Source organism: Tyto alba, unplaced genomic scaffold, assembly GCF_018691265.1.
Source record: "Tyto alba isolate M040663 unplaced genomic scaffold, T.alba_DEE_v4.0 Super-Scaffold_14, whole genome shotgun sequence".
Lineage (NCBI taxonomy): Eukaryota > Metazoa > Chordata > Aves > Strigiformes > Tytonidae > Tyto > Tyto alba.
Window position 1 is genome coordinate 20636036 of NW_024881276.1, and position 21402 is coordinate 20657437.

At 34.6% G+C, this 21402-nt stretch overlaps 1 protein-coding gene across 1 annotated transcript in view; it reads right to left on the reverse strand.

Annotated features, from left to right (window-relative positions):
• The window catches only part of CFAP47 (cilia and flagella associated protein 47), a 341806-nt gene that overhangs the window by 69407 nt on the left and 250997 nt on the right, over positions 1 to 21402 (reverse strand). Inside the window, exons 53-56 of the mRNA XM_042788270.1 lie at positions 19488 to 19595; positions 15080 to 15191; positions 7221 to 7325; positions 2278 to 2434 (exon numbers count right to left, since the gene is read on the reverse strand). Coding sequence (XP_042644204.1) covers positions 2278 to 2434; positions 7221 to 7325; positions 15080 to 15191; positions 19488 to 19595 — 482 coding nt within the window. The remainder of the gene's footprint in view (positions 1 to 2277; positions 2435 to 7220; positions 7326 to 15079; positions 15192 to 19487; positions 19596 to 21402) is intronic.

Consider the following 21402-nt stretch of genomic DNA (forward strand, 5'->3'; position numbering starts at 1 on the left):
TCACTGATTATCATCAGTGTTGTAGATAAATGAAAAATAAGATATGAAAAAACGGTTTGAAGTCCAATTTTATAAATGTGTTTTGGAAGTTTTCCAAAATGTTCAAACAGCCAAAGGTGTCTTGCTAAAAGAATTGACACTTGCAGAAAACGCCTTGTAGGAAATATACCTAGCAATTAACTCCAAGAATCTAAGCCCAATAGATGGACTATATTTGAATAATATGTAATATTAAAGGGTAGTAGCACTGAATGATGAACTGCTGATAGGAAGATATTACACAGGAATGTAGTAAACAACCAGGGGAAGACTGTCATTTTGGGTTATGGAACAAAATTAAAATAGCTTTCAGGAACAGAACAATGATCAAAGATATTTAGGAAGGTAAAGAAAAGCTATCCTGGAAATATCAAACTTCTTGCTTCCTGTGAGAGAGAAACAGCCTCAAAATTATTTCACCCCAAGAATAAAGCTTTGGATTTTGGAAATGAGCTTAGAGATTTAAAATTAGCTCTGCAATCTATAGCAAAATACTTAAAGAATTGAAGGGCCCTTTCCAAATAATAAAAGATAGGTGCATAAGAAAAGCCTAAAAATCCATTTTAATACATTAGTAAAACAGCTATATTGTCACTTTTCTTGACCTCAGATACTGCAGTGGCACAAATGAGGCTATTCTCAAAGATTTGCATATACTGCTAATTATTCTGAAGGAATTCTTTTCTGTATTTTTGTCTGTGTTGCAAACAAGCTGAATACTGTAAATTTCCCCTACTAGAAGAGTTTTCCAAAGTTTAAAATATCTGTTACTTATTCTTCCTTTTCATCCATCCACATATTCAGCTAAAAAATAATTTTCACTGAACTAGTCTACTAATCCCTGCAAATCTTTATCTTCCTTTTCCTCAGAAAAATAATTTCACTGTATAAAATTAAAAGCAGTAGGTGATGCTTCAAGATGTTTCAAAAATGCATTTATCAGTTCAGAAGCGCATTTATATATTAAAAAATATTTTTTTAATTGGTAATTTACATCACAGTTTGAATTACGCCAAAATCAGCACAAAGTGATGTTAACACTTACTCTAAACTGGTAATCTACATTCAAAACTGATTTGAAAATAATAGATTTTTTCACATTTGTATTACTTTGTTCTAACATTGACTTAAATATATGCAATAATATTTATGTCCAATGTATTTTGTCTGAAAGAGAAATAACTGTTAGTAACAGACTTGCCTTTAAGGATTTAGTTCAATCACATAATAAAGTCAGAGAAAGCAGCTGGAAAACATTTTGCAATACACATTTAAGAAATGGCAATCCTAGTTTGGAAATCTCTGTATGGAAAAAGACATGGCCAAGCTACTGTGCATGCAGCCTTACCTTGGAAATAAGGTAAATTTTAATAATCAACAACATGAGACTGTTATTTTATTATGACTGAGCAAAAAGACTTACTAAAAGCAATCTTATACACTGCCACAGATATCAGTTGTGGTAATGCTGATAACACTGGATTTGAGAGAGGAAATAATCTACCTCCTTTAACCAATTCCTAATTACCGATGCAGCTTTAATCTTTTCTTTGATCATGGTCCTTCAAACTTTGCAGTAAATATCTTTGGAAAAACAGTTGCACTTTTTTCCTGAAACTTCAAAATACAGTTGGCCCATTGCAAACAAGAAATTAAATTATCCATTTCAACCAAAATAAAGCATTATGGATACTAACGAACCACTAATAGTTAGGGACAATTCTTAGACAGGTGAACTCTGTGGGATCTGGTTTACACTGGAGATTTCAGTAGTATCAATTATTTATATCAGTTTTGTTGCTTCCAGAAAGTCTTAGTAGAAATATTATGTAGTGGTATTTATAGAAGAGCAGTAACATTCGACTCGAAACAGCTGTAGTAGTACAAATAGTCGCTAAATCATCTGTAACAAGAGTTCGCATTCTCTGTAGCTCTGATCATTGGCTCATATTGGGGAAAGTCACCTGCCAAATAAACATTATTCCCATGAATATTCTTAAAGTAGCTATGAATGCTTATGTGAATAAGAGCTGCAGATTTAAGCCACAAATTATATCTAAATTCTGGGAAGAAAGCTTATTGTTATTAAATTCAGTAAGAAAATACCAAGTTTTAGGAGGTCCGAGATTTCATCCCTTCATCACAAATTATTGGAATCACATCCCACTCACACTTCTAATGCAACCCAAGGATCTTAAGCTCCTCCCCCCATCCCCCAAAAAATCCAAACTCCTGTACCTGTCAGCACGACATCTACCACCACGTTTTCAGGAGTTGGATTTTTGAAGGATATGATGACAAAAGAACGCTGGCCAATGCATGCACTTATGGTGGTTGGTTCCATCAGCTGAGGAGGAAGACCAGTCCCCGAAAGGTAAAATATCCACTCTTTAAGCTGTAGATGAAATGTGTGTCATTATTTATTATTTGACGAGTCAGATCTATACATTTTAAGGCATTTTGCCTACTTCTTTCTTCTAGAGTTCTATGTCTCTTTTCTGTTGTAAATGAATTGCTGTTTAACAGCCTCTTTCTTTCTTTCTTTCTTTCTTTTTTCTTTCCTCAAGCTGTTATGTTACTCTAAGTATTGTTATGTGGAAATCAGTAATTTCAGTCTGGGAGATATTCACATCTCCTCTTTGCATTTAACTCTGTGCTACTCTGAGCATGGAGTATTTAACTTCCACATAGCTATCCAGAGCTTCCAGTGTAGTGAATGGAAAGATGGAGGTGGTTATGTCACGGTCTAAACCTGGCCAGCAGACAAACACCAGCAGCCGCTCACTCACCCTCATCTATATACTGAGCGTGATATTGTATGATATGGAATATTTCGCTGGCCAGTTTGGATCTGGTGCTCTGACTCTGCTCCTTCCCAGCTTCTTGTGTACTTGCGCACTAGCAGGAGATGGGAAGTTGAAAAGTCCTTGATTTCTTATCACTAGCCAAAAATATCAGTATATCAGTTCTTCTCATACCAAATCCCACACTGAATCCAAAACACAGCACTATTCTAGCTACTAAGATGAAAAATTAGCTCTATCCAGCTGAAATCAGGGCAGGTTGCAAGAGGGCAATTCAAAACACATATACTAGAACCTGAAAGAAGATGAAGTGAGAAGTTCTCTTCAGAAGACAAAGGCAGAAGGGAGTTAATTCTTTGATGGGGCAGCAAAATCACTCAAAAAGCTAAAACTGTTACTCCAAAGATAATTAACACTGACTACTGTACACAGAAGAATCAAGAATATTGGAAAGAACTAGTAGATACAGAGTATCACCAGAGAGCAGAAAACAAAGGAAAATATAATTAAATTGATGTGTTACTTTTGGTCATTTTTTTTCAGCATGATAGTGAAGAGTTGACGCTCCCATATTTACTTTTTTAAGGTTATATAGAGTGATGTTAATAATGTCACTCATTATGAAACCTTTAAAGGTGAATGAGTAGCATAGGTGAATTGTAAATACAAAGATACTACCATTATTTTAAGGAAAATGTTTCATTTGTACATTCATGTTGCTGCCTTCAAATAATAACAATACGGACAAAAATCTGAGGCTTATTACAAACTGCTCAAAGTGACCCTTTGATCTGTTTTGTTCATTATCACTCAAAAAGGTATGCATAACAAAGAGAATATAAAATAATAAATAAAACCAAAACACTAGTTTCATTATCTGAAATATTGCATTTACTTCTCCATAGCCTGCCTGAAAAAAATAGGGAAAATGTGTAATAGGATTCAAAAATCTAACAACAAATCTGGAGATACATACACTAAAAAGTGACTAATATATTGAGACTTCTCAGCATAAACAAGAATAAATAAAATGGCACATTGTATGTCTTCAGAAAATAGCTTTGGACAGCAAAATTTTATTACTTCATTATCATTTTATAGAGAAACATTCAATCCAAGGAGAAAAAAGACATTTTAATCTTACTGAAGGAAACTTTTTAGTAAAAGTTATCCTAGGCTACATGATGTTATTTAAAAAAAAGACAAAGAACTGTTTATAGAGAGAGTGTTTTATATATAGAGAAACTACCCAATACTAAAAGTCAGAATATAAAAATAGAGACTATGATTTGTTTAGGATTTAGACAGTGATTTTAACACCTGGTTTGCGGGAACTTTTCCATTACTCAGACTAATAAGAATTTTAAAATACCTCCCTTTAAAACTACATTTTATTTTGTTCTTGTTGACTTAAACATGATCTGTTTATGGTTACATATGTATGAGCAGGAAGCTAGCACCACTCACTATTCAGATTCTGACAGGAAGGCAAATGCTGCTGCTATACAGACTTTGAAGCAACACAAGACTAACTCTGGTGAAGCCACTTTGATGGTCACCGCCAACTACAAACTGCCCAACAGCTGCCAAGCCAGCATGCCGCAGCTTTTGTGTTCCTGACTCATGTTTTTCCTTACCACATCAGTCTCAAGGAGTCACAAGTAAACAGAAGGCTGAGCACACTTTGCAGGCTTATTTTGAAGGACTTGAACACAGGCATGAGCATGCCAGAAGACCATATTTTCAGAAAGCTACTAGTGGTCTATACTGGCTTGTTTTTGATACTTTGTGCTTGTTTATAAACATGTAGCCAAAAAAATTTTTTTTTTTTTTGCAAAACTTAATACAGAAGCTACAGGGCAATATTAGTCTAACAATGCTTTCTAAGCCCACTGTAAATTGGTGTGAACAACCATGTTCATAACAAGTAATTTTACATTGAGGTACAGTGCAGGGGTGGGAGGAATACACACGTTCATATTTTGTGCAGGTGAGCTGTAAAGATCAAGTTCGAGCTCTATTGCCAAAGGCTCAGACTCATGGTCTCCAAACATTAAAGACCATAGCTTCCACTGATTTTTTTGTGGTTAACGAGCAGAGCTATTTTGAATCCCATTGCTTCAAGTGCTGAGGACCTTTAAAACAACACACTGAAACTTTGTCAAACTGAGAAGCTAAAGAAGCCAAAGAAAATTAGTGGTTAGTCTGGAAAATAAGACAACCAAAAAATTATACAGATTATAGGACATGCCTGCCTTGCCTGACTTGCAGTTACTGTTCCTCACTGCCCTACTTTGTGATGGAGCTCAAGATCATGTATGCTCAGTGCAAGAAATCAAGAAGAAAAAAGATTAAAAACCCCAAAATCCTAGGGCAAATAATACAAAATTAGGATCTAATATTGGGATAAATTTCCTTCTAATATTACATACTACTGTTAAATTCTCCACATTACACCTGGATGTTAGCAATGTGGTAAAAGAATAGGACAATACAGATATGTTAGAACTCTGAGTGTGTGTCATGATCAAGCTGACTTTTCAGTTTTGCTGTCCCAACAAATTTAATTTCAGATTTTCACAACGATTAGATCTAAATTCAGATTCACTTTGTGAAGAGCTCTTTGTGAACAGCTTCAAACCAGAAACAAATTAAGCAGGTAATAGCACTAAGCAGTTTCTCTCAGTTCAGCAAAGAAGCACAATCAGAAATAGTTAAGGCTTATCCTGTAAGTACTGTCAATAACTGATTTTAGATTAGTCAGCTATTCAGCTATCAAATGGCTTAAGTGTCCATTCAGATATATTTAATCAGAGAAATCAAGGGAGGGAAATCAATGTCAGGGTGGGGGAGGTTACATTAAAAGTTGTTTGAGGCATTCATCACAGATCAGAAACATTCTTCAAGTCTTCATTAAAAAGGGCAGTTATATCTGTGCAAATATTCACCGTCATCTATCAGTATAACAATTAGCAAACTAAAATAATATGAGGTTAATTTAGTAAGGACTGTAGCAGTGAAAATTAATTAAAATTTACGAAAGTCAAAAGATTCAGACATAAGAAGAGCACTAAGAAATTACAAAAGTTATACCAATATATTGCAATGGCTATAGGGGTCTGGACAAAGCAGCTGGAAGAATGGAATACTGAATAAAGTTCACTGCAGATAAAAACTTGGAGATTTGCTATGACTTGAAAGGAGATCCACTGGATGACAAGATTCAGGCGGCAGGGCTGATTTTGTTCCTGAAAGGTTTAAATGAATTGTTGTATTGTTTTATTGCTTCTGTATTTGGTGAAGAATTTATTTTTATTCTTTAAAATATAGGTAGGATTTCTGTGTACCCTTAGGATCCAGACAAGATAAGGACGTTCTGTCCTCTTGACCTAGCCTTGGATACACACCATTCATATGAGCATTGCTGTCTCCTTGGTTTTATCCTTAATAAATATTTAAGAAGGGAGATCTTGAAAATAAATGATGTGCTACCACCTACAAATAACCTGTCTGTTCAACACACTTTATCAGGAAAAAAATTGCCACATTCCTTCCTTCACTATGTGTTTTCCTCATATAAAAGTATATTTGCTTTTGCAGTATTACTGAAAACACTACTGAAAACTCCTGGTAGCACTTAACTAAAGTAATTCACAAGTCAGCAGTCTATTAGGATATCTGAAAGTCCAAAAAGAATAGAGGGAGGAAACTGCACAGAAAACAAATGCTTCGTTCACTCACAGCTCATGTGATGAAATATTTTCATTTACATCATATAATCAGTTTTTGTTTCCAGTTGTAATTTTTAATTAGCCAGTAGGTCATGTTGATGACTCATGTTTTTTTATTTACTTGTTTCTCATTTAAAATTAGTAAAATTCACAGAGAAAAAAAATGTCAACAATTCTAAGATGCTCCATTATAAATCATTTTCAAACAAACTGGAAGAAAGAATTCACTTTTTCAAGTTCATTACCTCCCAAAATTCAGATCAGATAAAAAGTGAAACAATTTCATTTTGTTTGGGGTTGGGTAATACATCAAGAAATTTAATTTCAGAGGTGACAATGTTAAGAAGTGCTGGTCTTCTGGTGTTAAAACCAGCAGAACTAATTACCAAGAAATCTAAAATTATTCATTACTTATTCTAGCTCGTAGGCCATTATGCCATGTTTTAATACTGTAAATAGAATAATTTATGTGTAAAACTAAGGTTAAAACAAATTATATCTTTTTAACATCTTTGCATTTGCTTTTTCATTATGCAACCAGCCATTAAATTTCAACTTGACCTACAAAGTTAAACCCTTACTTATATGCCTATTAAAATATTATCTAATCTGAATTCCAAGTGCTGTGGGAAGCATAGTATCATACCTGTGAACATTTGAAGGTTATCGATGCCTTGTGATTGCCTCTTCCAAGTGCAGATGGGCAGAATTGCACAGGTACTTCAGTGGTGGAATGAGGAGAGACAATCAGCTGTACAAATACAAGAAAGAAGCAAAGGAAAGAGAGAGGGGGGGGAAAAAATCCATTACTTTGAGTCTGTTTCTGTTTTGTGCTTTGTATCGACAGTGTTGATGTTTATGTGATTAATGTGTTCCACCAGATGCATTCTCTCCTCTCAGCAAGCATAGGCTGCTAAGGCAGGGAATATATTGCAGTAAACAATCCTGGTGGCAGTCACTGCACGTTCACTCCCCAGCAACGACAGAGCTGGTGTTACAGATTGCTCCAAGGACACGGACAGCGGCTTTCACAAATACCATTCAAACATGACTCTGGTGTCTGATCAGATTGATGGCACTAGAAGGTTATCACATCGACCTCCAAAGACACAAACTGGCTTACAAGGGAAATACATGGTAGGTTTTAATAAACTAGTGCTTTGTCTCTCTTCTGCTTACCTTTATCTAAACTATCATTTTAAACAAAGTTGCTAGTTTTCTCTTCATCTAAAGTATACTACTTGAGTCTTAATTGCACAGGGAAAAGCAAATGAGATGACTTCAATGGGGCCATAAATGTTTTTAAGGACTAGATAAGCAGTGAAAAAATAGGATTATGAATAATAAAATTCCAATGCATTAAGAGAATGACCAGCTAGAATCATTGAATACACAATCACTGTGTCTATTATTTAATTTTAAAAAAAAGTACTAGGCTTTTTATATCATACATGTTTAAATAATGTTTGCATGTAAGAAGATATAAAAATTGGTTTCAATTATGGACACTCAAGCTGTGTTTTATAAAATTAATATAATTTACAACTAATAAAGGTGAAAAAAACACCCTGGAGCAGCTGGCACTGACAAGCTCTTTTATAAAGGAAATGTCAGCCCTGGAAGAGCAGGCTGCTAACAGGCAATGAACAGGAATTATTAAAACATTCATTTTTGTTTACTACATTTAATGGTTGCAAGATGCCTGACTGGGCCAAAAAGCCCTCCAGCCTCTTCCCACCCCAGGGGTTCTGCTGCCTGTGCTCTGATACTGTGCTTGGCTCGGGGCTGAGGAAGGCTTGAGCTTACAGCACAGCAAGCCAGGGACCTCCACTGGCAGCCCTGTCCCACCACACTCAGAGACAGTGAGCAGAGCCATGATGGGGATGGGGGCCCGTGGCAGCACCAGGACCACTGGCCATGGTCACAGCACTAAGGCCAAACTGGAGGCCCCAGCAGGTAAAGCAGGGACAGAGATGTCCACCCCAAGCCCAGGGCAGAGGCCCCTGATGAGTTTTATGTTGTTTTCCTTGCTGCTCTGTGGATTTCCCTGCCACCTCAGAGCTGAACCCAGGCAGGGGCCACAGGCATCCTGGTCCTGCCAGTCATCTTCTGGGTGTGTCTGTAGGGCACTGGCACACCTATGGACTAGGATGGTGGTGTACCTTTGTGGAATAATTACTAAAATGACCAAAATACAACATTGTTCACACATTAAGGGAAAGTATAAAATCAAAAAGCGTCTAAGGTATAATGCAGCTGCAGCTGGTATGTGAAGAATCCACCACATCATCTGCGATTCCCAGGACAACACTGCTTGCAGAACAACACAGGGAGAGAAGTGGGCTGCAGAGCTCATGGTCTCTCCCTGTGATGGTCCAGCAGGTACGGGAACGAGGTGGCTCTCTCCCTGTGACGGTACAGCAGATATGGAGATGAGGTGGTACTACAGAACTGATAAGATGCATACTGGCCACCTTGAGCCAACGTCCTGTCGGATTTTGATGAAATGCTGTCCTTTGTGTGAACTTTGCTCATTATAATGTCATTATAATACCAAAACACACCTCCATCCCAAAGTCTACCCACCTCCAAGGTGCAACAACTCCTCTTTGAGTCTGCGCCGTGAGTTTTTGTAATCTATACCTTTAAATGTGAGGTGAGAGAATTTTACACCAATCATAATAAATGTATTTATGACTAGAGTCACTCAAACTCCACCTTGAAAGTAGAAAATAATATAAAAATAGCCCAGGAAAGAGGGGAAGGTGGGGGGAAGACACCATGGTATGAATTTCTGGGACCAGTCAATGGGCTGAGCCTCTTTCCCTCCCCATAGGGACACCTTTGGGTAAGACTTAAGAATTTAGAAATCTTTCTAGAAAGTCTCTTTTCAATTTTTATAGCCTGGCTGTATTGTTACAACTTTGCTGCGCACTTTATATATACTCCTATTTGCACGTGCTTTGCAGACAGTCTATTTATCACCGACAATCATAAGAATACCTATATCTGTCATTTAAATAAACTGTACCATTTAAGTAGTCGTTTCGGTTTCTCACTGAACACGACCAAAGAGTGGCCATGCTAGTTCGTAAGCACAACTAGACTGAAGGTGCAGTCCACTATTAGTGTATCCAAATCATAACAGTTTAATATATTGAACTCGGTCAGACTGATAGTGGTGAACTGTTTATCACTCAGATTTTCTGCCTTAACCATTTCACATGACAACCTTGAACGACGAATATTCCTACTGATGGCAGTGGGAGCTAGATTGAGCAGAGGAGAGGACAGAAATCAGATGTTGTCAACTAATGCACAAAATTTGAAATGTTATTTTTCTCTTTTGGGTGTCAAGTTTTTAAAAAATTTATCAGAATATTGCTGTAATGATTTATTGGTTTGAACAAATTAACTGTCTTGCCTATTGAGGAAGTGGTAATGTATTTTGTCAAACTTTACAAATTTAATTGTACAGTTTCCACTGCATGACAAAAAATATTTCTGGAAGGGTATGTAGTTGGTTCTTATGCACAGAGCATGTGACTTGCTGCTCTGGGCCCAATCCTGCTCGGCTGTGAGAGTACCTGTGAACTGTTTTCAAGTAGTAAATCGAAAACACATTTGCCACCAGCAGTCAACTGCCACTGTCCCACGCTTGTCACCTTTGCAAAGCTTCTGCGTTATCCAGAATAACAGACCTGGTCAGAGTTATCTCCCACAAACCATCTCCATCCCCATCTGCCCCACTGCCCAGAGTTCATTTAACTGTTCATAGTCTAAAAGGAGCCTGAACAGCTCTCTTCTCAGTGAGTTCCCAGGCATGCTCAGTATCCAGAGACCTTTTTTTGAGATTTTTTACTTTCATTTGTAGTCCAGTTCCTACCTACTTTGTCCATACCACCAAGCCCCACTTATCAAATGAAGACTTACAAATGAAGAAAGATCCTTAATGATTACCCTCTCCCAAATACTTTTGAACAAAATGAAGAAGAAAAGTAAAGATAGATTGTCACAGTATAAGGATACATGATTAAATTAAAACAACACCTTTAATTTTTTAGTAATTTCTCTAAGAGATCTACTAAGAGATCATTATTTGGAATAATGACTCTCCCATGAAGATGAAAAGAGACTGGAATTCCATTTTCAATAAGCATTACTCGACATATTATCATTACACAGAAAATGCACTGCCACAATGAATCTAAATAATCAACATGGAGTTATGATAATCCAGCAGACCACCTGCTCTGAAAGCAGAAAAAAAAATTATTTTTTATGTTATAGATCTGTTTGTAAAAAATTCATTTTATATTACACAGTATGATGTTCTACTGTACCCAGAAATTAATGTGTTTTAAAATAAAGAGCTGGGTAAAAAAAATAACTTACTTTCTACTGAAAACCAAAGAATAAATTGTTTTAAAAACTAGAATTGAGAAATAATGCTAACGACATGATTAAAGAAGGTCATACTTTTCCATAGCCATTCAGTAAAATATGCTGAAGTTAACCCACTCCCTGCCTTTCATTGTGTTTCATATACACATAAACAAATGTCTTCCAAGATATTCATGTGAAAGGGAACTGGCATCATTGCTTCTCATAAGATCTCAGATATAACTGTTCAAATACAGAAACTGAGTCTGAAGAAGACTGAGCAACTACACATGCATTTTTCCTACTGTAAATCAAACAAAGGAGGGAAATTTTTCATTAAATCTAAAAGTTTATTCTCTATTCCGTTCTAAACAATACTCTCAGTCATTAACAAACTAATAAAGCTTGCTCACAGAGACTTCTGAGACTGCACTCCTCTCTGCCAGACCTTCTTTATTAAGTTATTTTTCCTCAATAAAAATGTGCTTCATAGAAAATCAGGATGAAAGACATTTTCATGAAAAAGGTTTAGGCTTGTTATAAATAGAAGAATAGAAGAATATAAATAGGAGAATAGCAAGCTAAAGACTTTGATGAAAACGTATTTCTTTTTGGCAATACAGATGATCCCATTTGTAAGAGTTTTTTTGTACATTTAAGTTACATCATAAATATATGTGTGTATAAATATAATACATATACATGTGAAATCTGTCCATGTATTTATATAGAGGGCAAAAAGTAAGTTGGGGAACATAACATTACTGATGGTTGAGAATTTTCATGTGTTAAATGTTGAACATAAATCCTTCTCTACTAGATATATAGCTGTGGTTAGGAAAGAAACACAAAACTCACAAAACTCAACGTCCTGATGACTGTTCCCCCAGAAACTCATAATGCCCAATATGCTAATGAAAAACAATTTAGGAATTTTGCAGCCAACTTATAGGAATTCACTTCTGTTCCAACTTCTAGAGAATTTGTCAGCATTTATAAAGATATTAAGTTAACTCATACAGTGTAAGGTTGTCAAGAAGGGAAACAAAAATTAGGCATAGCGTTTAAAAAAAAAAAAAAAAAAAGATAGAATATATGAAAGTCCAAATCACGTTAAAGGAAATCCTTGAAAACTTTTATCAAATTCTTGAAAGAAAACCAAGATGGTACATTCCATTTAAAGCTCTTTTGGGCTACAATTGCAAACCTAAGATATGTATACTTTTCTCATTTTCATCAATTTACAAATAACAGTGTTGTTACTTCTAATTTACATGACACTGACATGAGATTTAAAGCCTTCAGATTTGATTTAGACTTCATTACGCATCCAGAAGTTCAGGAATACTTAAGCATAATTCATCTGGACCTCAGGAAAGCCTGTTATTAAGGATGTCAGTACCTAAATTTGAATCAGAGCTGTAGAAAATAATCCTTTGTGGTATTTCAGTAATCCTTCTCTTGCAAATTGCAACTGGAACAAACTTCCACACACATGGAAGTGTGATAAATGTGATATTTGAATATGTTTAAATTCTGAAATATTAGTCAAAATTTTAGTTAACATTTAAGGCAACTAATCTCTAGGAAAGATATCTCTGTTAAATCTAGTTTATCTAATATAACTCAGTGGCTGATGAAATTCATTTGAGATATTTTCTGACTGACAGCCCAATGTCTTCAACAGCTCTACAACTTAGATGATATAAAACCAAATATGGATAACTATATGAAATATTAAAATTACTGAAGCAGAATTCTAAAATGAGACTACTAATTCTCTTCAAACATTACCTACCTTAATTGGACAATCCCATCTTAAATCTATTGTTTTAATAATTTTCTCTTTATTGTTGCATTTCACTGGAGGATCACTCAAATCAGAATTTTTCTGCTGACAAGAAAGCATTATTTGCTTTAAAGACTGCAGAAACTTGAATAATTAAGATGGGAGACTTCCACATATCACAGAGACATTGAAACAGGCATTAATATAAACTAATACCTGAAACACAGGTTACAGTTTATAAGAACAAGCAGTAATCTTCAGGAAGTTGAACGCAGCACTGTATGAAGAGACTAAACTTAGGATGCAACATATCCAGGAGAAGAAGCGGGTATTTAAATGCCACCCCCCTGCCTTTGTCATCAAAACTGTGAAAGAAATCACATTATCTCTCCAAACATGCGTCTGCAATGGAAAAAATTATTTCAAAAACATGAAATAAATGCTAGGTAGTTGCTTATAGCAAATTCACCAAAGTTATCCTTTAACTGCAAGCATTGTAATTCACAAAGAACATTTCAGAATTCAGTGCATAAATGATATATAGCACTGAGTATTCTATTAAGAAGAAAAGAAAGAAAATTACTGCAATTAGTGTTGAATGTGCCTTTTGCTAAGCAAAGTAATGTAGTTATTGATGATAAGTGAATCTCTGGTTATAAATTAGGAAAGCTGAAAGGAAAACTTTTTTTTTTTTAATTTCCTGGGCAAGGGAAGATGTAATCTTCAGGAGTCAAAAGTCACTATAATTAAAGCTAAGCCACATCTTTACCAATGACCTAAACATGACATATATAACATTCCTAGATTATTAATACAGTTTGCATTCATTATGTTTCTTATCTCCTATTCAAATACCAACTGATTAAATGATTAATAATAGCACTTGTTGAGTTTTAATGTAATGTATGAAGATGTGTTAATATGCATGACATAAAAGAGAGACTAAAATAAACATAATTTATTACTTTAATTTAATGCAATACTATGTATGTAATATAAAGTGAAGATCAGTATGTAAGTGTGATCTCCTTTAGCTGTTTTCTTCAGAGCCCCATTTAAGAACATTTGGTCTTGTACTGTTAATATTTGAGGATGAAAGCTGTTTAGTTTCTGGGAGCCAAAAAGGCACATATTATGACTTTATAGCATTCCTCTATTTTCCCCATACAATCCATTTTCTACCTTCTTAGCCTCAGTTTAGGATTTTATTACAATATTCATCTCCTTTCCCTCTGATCCTTAAACCAGTTTGCACAAATAGAATCATAGAATAGTCTGGGTTGGAAGGAACCAACCAATTCTGGTGTATGTCTTCCCTGTATTATTTTCCTCATGTCTAGAAAAGGTGCAATTGCAATTTCTTTCCTGTCTGTCTGTAACAAGTTTCTTCATTTTTTGTTTTTACATTAAAGGTTCTATATTCACACCCTAATAAGATGTCCCCTTAACACCTTGCACTAGCATTTCCATGAATCTGTCCTCTCTTTTCTCATCTCTTCATCATAAAAAGGACACATATTTAATAGCATTAGTTGTTAATAACGTCCAAAGAGTTCTTTATTGGACCTGTACTAGTAACTAGTAATCAATGGTCAATAACAAATATTTTTCAGAATCCTGACCATCTAGAACTCTAGCCAATCTCAATGAAAATATGAAAGATGACACCATCAACACAACTCTCAGTACTTGAAAGGACAAAAATGTTAGGCATTGAGATGGAAGGGCTTCTGTGATGGAGAAGGAAAAAGTGTACATAATCGTAACAGGATGAAGATTTTCTCAGTAGAAATTAGTCTCAGGGTAAATGTGAGTTTGGAGAATAAAATGATTACAGCTATTTGCTTGAAGCTTCCTTGGAGTTAAATTGATCAAATTCTTATTCATAGGCCCTGCAAGCTGGTTATAACTGCTGTGACTATGAAACATAATTATATTCTTACACTAATATTTTATCTACTTACCTAAACATTTACCTATTTATCCTGTTGATTCTTAGAAACTTGTGAAGCTTTGAATACAGCTGGCTTGTTTACAACTTCTCCTTCTAATATTTCCTAAATATTATCTATAACCAACACTGCAGTCCTTCTTAAAATGATTCCACAAAGCATTCCAGGGAAAAAATATATATATATTTTAGCTTGTGTTGTTTTTCAAGTTTAATTGTTTTTGTCCTTAAATTACAAAATCTCTAGAATACATGCTTATAATTCCTCTAACCCTTGAGACTATGTTGTGTAATTTGAGCCCACAGTACAATACACAATTCAATGTTTTGAGAAAAAGGCTCTCTTCTATCACTTTTGTGAAAGCACAGAAATTTTACTTACAGTGTGTTTTGGATCAGTCTCAGTTGAAAAATTGCTAGGATTGCTGTTAACAATTTCTAGCTCCAAAGTTTCATGTGTAGGATTAAAAAGAGGTATGTATAGATGAGCACACCTGGAAAAAAATACATATATACCATGACTATTAATGACAAATCTTCTTCCATTGCATTTTATTATTCATTACCTGTTTTCTTTATTGAAAAATTAGTACTTTAAAAAATAATTATGTTTTATTGCATTAGCATTTTTCCACTAGTATGGACACATATTTAATAGCATTAATTAACAATAAAACCTGCTAGTAATAACTATTCTAATACATGGGTCATTCGTAAGGGCAGAATTTGTCTTGCTGTGCTTCAGTTGCCAGGGAGTTAGTTTAAGTTAGTTGGTTAAAAGGATTGTCTCGTTCCCTCAATACTCAACAAGGAGCAAAACATTATCAGGGAGAAATGGTCCTAATGTGGATCACTAAGATGTGGAATCAGTTTTCAATGTCTACATAAGAAGGCTAGACTTAATTACTTAAACTTGATGCCTATCTTTCAGATAGGAGGATGTGGAAATGAATCCTAGTGTCTCCAGTACCACAGCTTCACATTTATTCCTAGGCTCCAATTTTCAGATTTATGTCCCACATTTCTTTCCTTAATTTCTGTAGATCTAACTTTGGAATAAAACATTTTAGTCAAGCAGATAATTCAGAGTTCCAAGGCCAACAAAAAAAATGGTTTCAAAAAAGTGAAATTATTTTTAGTATGTCTTATTATTCTATAGTCTATCCATGGACTCATAGTCTGCCTCAGGAGAAACACTGGACAGAAATTAAAGGTAATCAGATAAATTCTATGTTTAACCCCTTTTTGTCTAAGCAGTGGTTTACAGGAAAAGCTTGTAATTAAGTGATGCTGCCAATAGCTTTTGATTTTGTGCCACTAGGCAACCATTCTTGCTGGGATCTCAAAACAAACCTAGTGTTCCACACCAGCCATTTCAATGGAGGTACTGACCGCTTCCCTCTCTTCTTCCACTGCTTGGACTCAAAATCGGTTTCATTTTGTACAGTTGTTGTTTTGTTCATTATAGCATAATGGTAAATCATTATGTTGCACATGTAGATTATGTATTTTAATGAGTATTGTGGCTGTCCCAGAAAAAAGGTTGGAGTATGTTGATTGCCTAAATATTTTGCTTTAAAGTAGCTGGCATTCTATTTTACAGACTGTTCTTTATTTTCTAATTAAAGAATAAACACAAGATCCCTTCAAAAGGGAGCACAGTTTTCGTATGTATTCATAAAACTCCCAAAAAATCCTCTATTCTAATCAAAATAATATATTACTTGCCTTTAACAAAGATATAAGACCATAAATCATGTTCTTATTATAACACCAAGGGACACAGAAAAGAGATTAAAGGTGAATCAGTGAAAACAGTAAATAAGAAAAGTTTGAAAAATTAGATATATATATTGGTCTTGCCATAATTTATCTACTTAATAGATATTCCCTCCAGTCAAAGATGTGGCAGGTCAACTGTCAGATTGCTCTACATATATATCCTCTGGAAAAAATTAGTCAGTTAATTATAGCTAAATCACTAAGGAAAATGAAAATATAAGAAGCGACATTCAGAAGAGAATATATTTCAGTCAGGCTTTACAACTGTAACTTCAGATCCTAAAACTTGTGTGCAGGTGAGATTCTTCCAACACATGCAGTGCTATAAATCCCCAGCAGCTCAATGGCAGACTTGTTTTTGACTAACACTGTCAAAGCACTGTATCACTGACGTCTCAACAGCAGAGAGTGGAGAAATACCAGGAAACTTTCACAAAGAACTTGAGATTCACTTGATAATTACCATTTTTCACATTTACACTCTCCAGCATTTACTTTTTTCTCTAGTCTCTTTTATGCATAATATTGTCAAAGGGAAAACTATATTGAAATATCTGAAATTTCAGTAAGCAACTCTTTGACTGTGTTCTTCAAGTGATTAAAATTAATTAAGAACCTCTGCTACCCCACACAGATTGACTACCATGGGTATGCTAGAAAAGAATGCATATGACAGTGAGTTCAAGATCACTGTGAACATCATTTGGCTGACTCATCTTCAATGACTTTGATCTAGAGCCCATAATGGGATCAATAAATGAGGAGGGAGAATATCAAGGAGAAGGTTTCCTTGCTTAGAGATGTATGCTAAAGGATGTGTTAAATCTACCTTGACAGAAACAAAAAATAGATCTGACTCCGATAAATCCAGAATGTTAGGGTATCTGAAGAAGGATTAAAAACTAAAGTATTTGAATTTGTTCTTTTCTCTTTCAAGAATTGACTGGAAATTGATTCGAAGTGTATCAATGTGTTCTTGGCTCCTACTCCAGTACCAAGTGATGTTTCAAGAGCACAAATTCTTGAATTTTTCAGATTGATAGTAAAAAGAATGCGGGAAGCACATAATGAAAAACACTATTCTTAGAAGTATATGACATATGATAATGCTTATTCCATATTCAAGGAAAAGGTAGTAGAATGGGAGTTAGTCTCTTAAAGGACTACAAAGCTTCACCAACCAAAAATGCTTCAAACATTTTATGACATTTAGAGTACACATCTATGGTCACATAGCAAGGAAGTACACTCATTCAAAACAAAACAAATTGGTAACTTTCTTAAACAGACAAAACATAAATGTCTACCTGCATTGCCTTTACATATTTAGAAAGAATTAATGCACTCAATTTACTTGAACTAGCTCATCTTTCCAGCAGGTAGAGTAATTCTCAGTAAATTACTGCAACATCAATGCCATCATCAGTTGCAATTGTCCAAAACTTTGCACTTCAAGAAGAGGACATTATGCTGATGACACAACAGAAATAAATTTCCTGAAAAAGGAGAGTGTTGAAGGAAATAAATGAACAAAAAGGAGGAGGCTTTATGAAACCAAGAATGTGGCAGATAATGCAAACAGAAAAGTAAGAAGTTTGTCAGTTTTGTCGACCTGTTTTATAATATATATATAAAAAGATATATGAAAGAGACTACTGTTAATTTCCTGTTATACATTATTGTTGTTGCTAATAATTAAGCTAAATAGTACGTCTTTGTTCTTTCACCACTATCTGCCCAAGGCAGATGTAGATGACTTCATTTACATACGCATATGAATTACAACATGCAGCTACTTGTAAATTGAAAAGAAATCTCATTTGAAAAAATAAACCATGGATTCAGACAATTTGAGATGATCATTTTGATGGGCAAGTATTGTAGTTAATGGATCTAATCCTTTCCAACGTACATTCTATATACAGTAGGAACGGGTGACTTGCCATTCTCAGCCAAACCACTTATGCATGTAGTTCACGAGTAGTGCATGCTAAAGAAAGTTATGAATGTTAGATAGTCTGAATGAAAAGGTTTTAAGTTATTTCTAACTACTAACAGTGTCAGCCTACGCAGTGGAGAAAAATGACATTTTTTACTTCAGTCAGCCCAGAATTTTAAAGTAAAAATGAGGAAATAGACAGCCTTATTGATTTTCTTAGAAAAACACAGTTACCAGTTAACTCTGGCCTGTTCATCATATATGAACAGCAGAATACATTCACTCTCAAAATCTTAATGAAGTAAAATTTAATGTTGTACTCTCTAACAACACTTTTTTCTAAGTCTGTAATGTATATTAATTGTAGATTTAGTCAAAGATAAGATATACAGAAGTGGAATTTAGCATTCAGAAAAACACTGTGTTCACAGAACCTACAACTAAGCAGAGCTAATGGGTGGAAAAACACTACTGAAATTTTGGCATTCTTGAAAGTCTTATTCTAAAAGTTTTAATTTCTGTCTTGAAAATCAGAACTGAAAATTATGCTATTGAAATGCAAGTTGAAATCTTGTCAAAGGAAGACAAGAATTGGGTTCATTTCTCTGTCTGCTCTAAGTAGCTCATTTTCTTAGCACTTGCAGTGTTCCAACCATGTCTAGTCACAGGATCTACCAGACAGAAGTTGTATCACTTTGCCATTTCTTGAGAGGTTAAAAGAAATTGATGACTCGTATACCAACATTTGTAAAGCAGGACTGTCAGGTATATTCCTAGTTCAGAAAGAAAAAAGAAGCAGAAAATAAAACAAACCTACAGACCTCTGTATTATGAATCTTTAAGATTACATTCTGCAGTATTTTCAGAGTGATTATAAAGACTTCAGAGAAAGTCTACAATTCCGTTTCAATTGTTTTTCTGCAATGAGAATTTCACCTATGAAAATTAGCTGCAAACTACTATAGTATACAGCACTATTCTGGCTTTTTAATGTATACTCTTTTTTTTTTTTTTTTCCATGATACTTCAAACCAGTGCTGAAGTTCAGTACTATGAACTACATACTTACTTTCCAAGCTCACATTCTATTTCAGGTAGACTAGTTGGCAATGGCTTCTCTACAATGAACTTCAGTGTATACCAAAACTCTCCAACCATATCTGACAGGAATATGACACTGAAAACAGATACATAAGCTTAATATAACACAGATTTTGTGCAGAAAATTAAAAATGTATCGATTAAAATTCAGGAAAAGCTTAATGAGTTCAACACAGTGAGTTTTTAATTAGCTCCCAGTTTTCCAGCAACATTTCTTCCTGGTATCTGAACTCAGCTACCAAAACTAATATTTACAACTAATGATGCAATAAAATCTCTTCTTAACCATTCTTAACATTTTAGCATAAAAATCTGGTTGTGGTTTTTTGGTTTGGTTTGGTTTTGTTTTTTTTTTTTTTTTTAATACAACTCAAAAGCATTTCAACTGCTAACTTATAAGAGTAAACTTTAATTTCATTTCAATATCATAGTATTTTCTTTCTAGCCATTTTGAACTCAAAGGACAAATAAATAGAAAAAGTATTCACTGGTTTTAAAAAGGAAAACATTTTCAAATCTAGTGATGAAAATAGAGGAATAGATAAAGACATATTTATGAGCATGACAAAGAGATATTCTTCAAAGGAATATTCGATACACCATTTTGATATACAATCAAAGGTAGTCATGACTGAAAAGTGCCTGCTACTAGGTGAGATATGTACAGTATATTTCTGTGACAGACATTCTAACACATTCCTTCGCCATTGCAGATTTCTTCTATTTCTTGTTTTTTTTGAGTAGCAGAGTCATGATATTAAACCAAAGCACTGTAAGCAAATAAAATCTTATATGAAGGGCACCGTGCAAACCCATGACCCACTAAGGACCACTTCTTGTTCTAAATGATAGATAACTATTTCTGTTCCATGACTTTATGGTTCCAGACTTTCCTCTGTTCCAACAGAGCCTTTAAAGTGATCATAAAACAGGTTAGGAAAGAATCATCCATTTGAAAAGCTACACCTGCCACAAACACTTTTATAACATTTCTTCCCAGCTGCTGCCATAGCAAAGGAAACAGAGCATGGCTTCAGAAAAAAAAAAATGTAATAGTGTGGATGTAATGTGGAAGTACCACTTTCTGGCTGTAACTATAGTTCTTGGAAGCTATTGCAATTTAAAGCAACTATTAGACAGTTTTCTAGTACTCTGTAATTATACTGAATATGTACAGGTGTGGTTTATGTCATCTTTGCATACACTCCCGTAAATCCTAGCCTATCAATCATCTGAGCCCAAAGTTTTATCAGTTAAAACAAACCTTTACTTTATTATTCAGAAATTTTGCACTTCAAAAAAAAAAAACAGAAATAATAACTAGTGTGAAAAAATTAGGACTATTCTCATTTGCAGCTTCAGAAAGCATAATTTCTACAAAGTCCCACAGAAAAAAAAATATTTACTAGATTGATAACAGTAATAATTTTTGTAAAATAGTATTGCTTGAAATCTGCATTGTATAATGATACCTACCATTATTCTGGTCTTTGGAAAAATCAGTACAAGCAAAATGAATAAAACTTTGAAATACATGAATTTTGACTTTGTAAACATTGGCTCTTTGAACACAGGTCATCTGTCTCTGCCCTACTCGTAAATCACCATCCCACCCTCTTCTCCATACTCATATTTTTGCCAGTCTATTGATATCACTGAAAAACAGGGAATCAGTCAGCCTTTCAACTAAATCATGCCTTGCTAACTAAATTCCAAGAAAACAAGTCTTGCAATTCTGCACTCTTCAGTTACTTGCTGAACTGGTTTTACTGAAACTAAGACCAAAAGGTCATCTGTCTTTGTATCACTAATTATCCTACATGCATAATTTTGTTTGGATTTTCAATGTAATGAAAAATTTATAATTTAAAACCTCTCCATAT